Source organism: Myxocyprinus asiaticus, chromosome 22 (assembly GCF_019703515.2).
Source record: "Myxocyprinus asiaticus isolate MX2 ecotype Aquarium Trade chromosome 22, UBuf_Myxa_2, whole genome shotgun sequence".
NCBI classification, from domain to species: domain Eukaryota; kingdom Metazoa; phylum Chordata; class Actinopteri; order Cypriniformes; family Catostomidae; genus Myxocyprinus; species Myxocyprinus asiaticus.
This window is the reverse complement of record NC_059365.1, coordinates 15,912,923-15,918,922: the sequence shown is the minus strand read 5'-3', so window position 1 is coordinate 15,918,922 and position 6,000 is coordinate 15,912,923. Positions and strand designations below refer to the sequence as shown.

The 6,000-nt window shown below is 39.2% G+C and overlaps 1 protein-coding gene across 6 annotated transcripts in view; it reads right to left on the bottom strand.

The window, feature by feature from the left end:
• Positions 1-474: 474 nt before the first annotated feature.
• The window catches only part of mid2 (midline 2), a 170,943-nt gene continuing 165,417 nt past the window's right edge, over positions 475-6,000 (bottom strand). For all 6 annotated transcript variants that reach the window (XM_051650635.1, XM_051650636.1, XM_051650637.1 and 3 more), the window contains one exon: positions 475-3,761. In XM_051650635.1, coding sequence (XP_051506595.1) covers positions 3,359-3,761 — 403 coding nt within the window. In that variant the 3' untranslated portion in view covers positions 475-3,358. The remainder of the gene's footprint in view (positions 3,762-6,000) is intronic.

Genomic DNA, 6,000 nt, shown 5'->3' with positions numbered 1-6,000 from the left:
TGTATGAAGTCAGTTCCCCTCAATTTAAAACAGGTGTCCCAGCAGAGTAACCAAATGTGTTGTAATCTTAATCTGGAAAAAGTCAAAGTTTTCATTGGTTTTATATTTTGCTATCTAATGCAATGACATTCACACATTTTATGTGTGGCATTTTAGAGACACTATATTATGTAGGCTGTATTATGTGAACTAAAAAAGCATGTTACAGTGACATTTGTTGCATGTATACCGAGTTCCAGACCCTTCCTTGTGCCAGATATAACAGCTGAAGAACATGAGCAATGCCCTATTACTTGAATGTGGACCAGTCGCAGTAGGGTTCCTTCTATGCACTCTTGTTCATAACAAGCATATTTGGCATTGCTAACCTCCTCCTACAAGACAACATTCCAGGACACAAAATGGGACAACGATGCAACGAAACACACATTTGGGATCATACTTTTATTTGGACTCACATAAATAACAATAGTTCATATTATATATATATATATATATATATATATATATATATATATATATATATATTTGTATATTATACAGTTGTAAATAATATATATTTCCTCCTATGATTTACATTCTTTTCTTGCCAAGTTATATCTATTGAAACAGGAGCGTTACGTTGATGAACACAGCTGCTTGAGCACATAATAAAGACTGAAATATCAAAGCAGAGGATTCATTATCATGTCATTCATTTTCTTCAGAAATTTAAAAATAATTGCTTCAAAACAGAAATGTAATTAGTTAATCAGTCAATAGTCTTAAATGCAAAGAAAAGCACGGCTACCTGGAAACCTGATATGCCATAACATTGATACCTTTCCTGGATATTTTCCATAAAAATGTTTACATAAAACAGCAGAGAATATCACAGGAAGTGCTTTGACCTGGGCCAGATTGTCATGCAGTGACCCAATGAAGCGCACTCGAACAAATGGATTGAACATGTCGGTCTAGATCAGAGATCTTGCGCTCCTCACCTTCACCGGCTTCTGAAAGACTTACATTTTATACATGGTTAGTGACCTGAAAAAAGCAAATCTCAAACAGTTCCGTAGATTTGCCCAGACATTTAATCAGTGATAAATGGTAATGTTGAAGACTTTCCATCATACATGAAGGGTTGTTCTTAAAACCTCTTTGGTCAAAGACCAAGACCCATCCAGGCCAAGATACATGACAGCAGCCACTGTAGCAGCTAGCCAATAGACTGACTGTGACAAAAGAACTAGTGAGTGACTGACTGAGAGATACAGAGCAGTAATGCGAATCAGAGAATGTTCCCACAGAGAAAGTACATTTAAAATTGTTCAGCGTTAAAAAATGAAATGAGGATCAGGAAGTATTTTTATCTACTGATTTACTGCCCGAGACTATGACAAGACCAAAACAAAATGGTTCCAAGCTTTCAACCCCATGTAATTTGCCATCCCACTGTAGCTATTCACCACAAATCATTACAAATGGTAGAACACTCAATGCTAAATGAGGCCTCAGAGGCTGTTCACACTAAATGTATTTTTGCATCTGTCTGCACCATTCTTGAACAGTTTTTCTATGTAAACATGCATTAAATGGGCATCTTTGACCGTTAGGCGACATCTTGCAGAGGGAAGCTGCATTTACATCTTGAGAATTCTGTTCCATTTATTGCACTGCATCAAGCTTTTTTTAACGCAAGAACGCGTTCGGTCTGAATGACCCCTTACTCTTCATAGACCATGGAAGTGTGTTTTTGAGGGCTCATTACTGCTCTATTAATCCTTTAAATGTATTACTCAACTACACATAAAAACATCTCGAGTTTGCTTTCACTGAGTCTATAAGAGTGAAGTTGAAAAGTGGACATTCAACATTTCTGATTTTACATGGCTGATTTTTTTAATTTATTTTTTTATAAATGAGGTGGACAAACCATTGGAAGGCTAAATGGCTGTTTGTACAACCTTTAGTGTTATCTCTATGAACATAGCCTAAACTCTCCACCTGAACAAAAGCATGTTGGAAACAAAGAAAGTTGGAAAGAAATATGGAGATGCAGGCAAGTGGATCAGATGGTAAAATGCTCTTTGCTTTCAATCAGAAAAATGTAAAGCAACCAAAGCAGATCATTCACTTACATTCAGCTGAGAAAGAGGGAAACCACACTGATATAAAGCAAAAACTGCCACAGGACAGTGGCATCAGTAGTATGTATATTTCCCAATCTCTACTCTACATTTGCAATGAACCGGCTTTTGAATGAACTCAAACCATTTTTTCAAGAAGTATCTCAAGTTTGCCATGCCATTGCAAAGATCTCTTGGTACACACTTGATTTTTTGCCTGCACGAGTACAAGTGATTGTCGTTATCTCAACCCAGCTCTGGGTGTCCTTATGATAGCCCTGAAAATCACACCAAGGAAGATCATGTAAGATTCATAACAGCCATAAATATTATTTTCCTATGGCTGTAAGAAATTAAATGCACTAGATGGCAGAGAATACTATTTAATGCAGTATAATTTTTTAGGAAGTTCATTTGTAATAGGAAATAGGAGCCGAAAACATTTTTGTTGCCGATTGTTGATCTTTCTTTCAAATATTTTTGATCGAATGGATCTATGACAAATATGTGCATTATATTCACCATTGTCTTGAAATTCCATTCTTGGTTTGTTTGAAAAGATGTTAATGAAAGAACACAACCACGAATGGAATTGTGTGGTACATTAGTAATCATATACCAATTATTAAAGATACATGTTAAAAAACACCTCGGGAACTTGTGCCTCATGCTTCTCACAAAAACAAAACAAAACAAAACCAGAAACTGAGATAGAGAGAACAAATCACAGAGGAAATACATATCATGCCATTATCTCATCTAAAGAATCATCTTATTCTCCCTGAATATGAAAAGAGCGTGAGTAATAGACCCATCGGGTAATAAATGTAACCCTTAGTAGAAACACCAAATTTGCATCCTTTTTTTTATCTAATATACTGCACTATGTTCTATCCAAAAGGAAGTCCAACTCTGTCTGAAAATTAGCAAGTCATTTTAAACACAGGGGCATTAAATTTCAACTCTAAAAAGTGCTTTTAGGGATACACTGACAAAAAAAAAAAAAGCAAACCAACGTATTAGTCATAAATAAATTACAATTTCAACTGTTTTAGTTTAAGAATTCATAAAACAGGAGTTGCCATCACATAACGCTTATTTATGTGACAAAACTATCAGGAACTACTACACATCCTTAATCCAAACTGGACTTGCCACTTCACCCCTATGAAAACCAGGCAAACTGGAGGCAGTGGAAGGATGAGGAACCCATCGGGCAAGCCCTGGAATAATCGATACCCAATGTCTCAGTGGCAGCTCTTCATTCCGGACACATAGGGTGATTCCTGCTGGCGAGAAATGCCTTCTTGCTGCTCGGTGCATTCCACAAAGTCTGGCACAGGCAGCCCTGACATGATCATCAATGACTTATTCCAGATCATAAAGGTGGGAGCCACTGGCAACAAGAAGGAAATGTCAAAAGTGTATATGTGCTGGGAGTTCATAGCATCGTAGAAGGAGAGGGCGTTATTGTCGTAGTCCAGCAGCACCCCCACCCTGCGCAACTGCAGTGACGCCTCCACTAGCGACTCCTTATTATTGTGCCGCACCAGGAAGTTGTTGTTGCAGCGCAAGAAAACCCAAGATGATGAGTTTTTACCACTCCATTCGTTCTTGGGTGCTGACTTGTAGGCCACACCAATAGCATACCTAAATGGGAAATAGAATTCGATAGATACTTAATCTTCAGGGTGATTCATATAAAAAAAGTATATTACAAGCCTCTAGTGTGTTTATTTTTTTTGTTTTTTTTTACCAATACATTTCCATGATTTTTCAATCTACGAATGAGCAAAAGCCAATTTAAGATTTTAGAATAAAGCATAACTAAAAAAAAATATATATTCATTATAAACTGAGCACAAAAAGAAACGTCCTCTCACTTTCAACTGCTTTTATTTTCAGCAAACTATTTTCAAACTTAACAATATTTGTATGAACATAAAAAGATTCAACAAGTAGTGGACTAAAGCACTGAACTGGTAAGCGGAAGGTTGTTGGTTCAATCCCCACAGCCACCACCATTGTGTCCTTGAGCAAGGCACTTAACTCCAGGGTTCCAGGTGGATTGTCCCTGTAATCAGGGCACTGTAAGTCGCTTTGGAATTAAATAAAAGTGTCTGCCAAATGCATAAAAATGTAAAATGAATAATGTGTCCCTAAACAAGGAAGGGGGAGAAGGGAGGGAAGGGAGGGGAGGGGAGTAACAGTCAGTATCTGGTGAGGCCACCAGCTGCATTAAGTACTGCAGTGCATCTCCTCCTCATGGATTGCTGTGAGATGTTACCCCACTCTTCCACCAAGGCTGGGGGAAATGGGGGAAATCACCCTCATCCTCCGATCCAACAGGTCCCAGACGAGCTCAATGGGATTGAGATCCGGGCTCTTTGCTGGCCATGGCAGAACACTGACACACCTGCCTTGCTGGAAATCATGCACAGAACGAGCAGTATGGCTGGTGGCATTGTCATGCTGGAGGGTCATGTCAGGATGAGCCTGCAGGAAGGGTACCACATGAGGGAGGAGGATGTCTTCCCTGTAATGCACAGTGTTGAAATTGCCTGCAAAGACAACAAGCTGTGACACACTGCCCCAGACCCTCCACCTCCAAATCGATCCCGATCCAGAGTACAGGCCTCGGTGTAACGCTCATTCCTTCAACGATAAATGTGAGTCTGACCATCACCTCTGGTGAGACAAAACCACGACTCGTCAGTGAAGAGCACTTTTTGCCAGTCCTGTCTGGTCCAGCAAAGGTGGGTTTGTGCCCATAGGCGACATTGTTGCTGGTGATGTCTGGTAAGGACCTGTCCAACCTCTCTCAGCCTATTGCAGACAGTCTGAGCACTGATGGAGTGATTGTGCGTTCCTAGTGTAACTCGGGCAGCTGTTGTTGCCATCCTGTACCTGTCCCGCAGGTGTGATATTTGGATGTACCGATCCTGTGCAGGTGTTGTTACATGTGGTCTGCAACTGCGAGGATGATCAGCTGTCCTTCCTGTCTCCCTGTAGTGCTGTCTTAGGCATCTCACAGTACGGACATTGCAATTTATTGCCCTGGCCACATCTGCAGTCCTCATGCCTCCATGCAGTATGCCTAAGGCACGTTCACGCATATGAGCAGGGACCCTGGGCATCTTTCTTTTGGTGTTTTTCCAGAGTCAGTAGAAAGGTCTCTTTAGTGTCCTAAGTTTTTATAACTGTGACCTTAATTGCCTACTGTCTATAAGCTGATAGTGTCTTAACGACTGTTCCACAGGTGTATGTTCATTAACTGTTTATGGTTCATTGAACAAGCATGGAAAACATTGTTTAAACCCTTTACAATAAAGATCTGTAAAGTTATTTGGATTTGTAAAAAACTATCTTTAAAATACAGTGTCCTGAAAAAGGGACATTTCTTTTTTTGTTTAGAAATTTCCATGACTTTTCCACCATTTTATTAATTGGCCTGATGAAGACCGAAGCAGTTGAAATGTTGCACATTAAATTGTATAGGAGCATACTTGGAGTGTGCCGTTTTTTTATTTTATAACTGAGTGCATTTACATGCACAGCAATACACTGATAACTATAAAAAATGAGCTTGTGCAAAAAATCAGACTACATAAGAAACCTGCATTTGTGTGAAATTTGATCATTTGATTATTCTCTAATTTTGATGTCAAAATGTAAACAGACATGCACACAACACTTGCGTACAATGGTTAAGCCGGTAAGAACGCAGATAAGGCATTCACAATCAATGTGAAATCAGGGTAAATTGCCAAAAATCTGAGTGTGCTGATTGTTTTTTACTTAACCTTGTGCGACCCGCGTACACATGCATGGACGTTGTATTTTGGCTTCGCTATACGCAACGCAAAATTTAAATGAATTTACACTGACT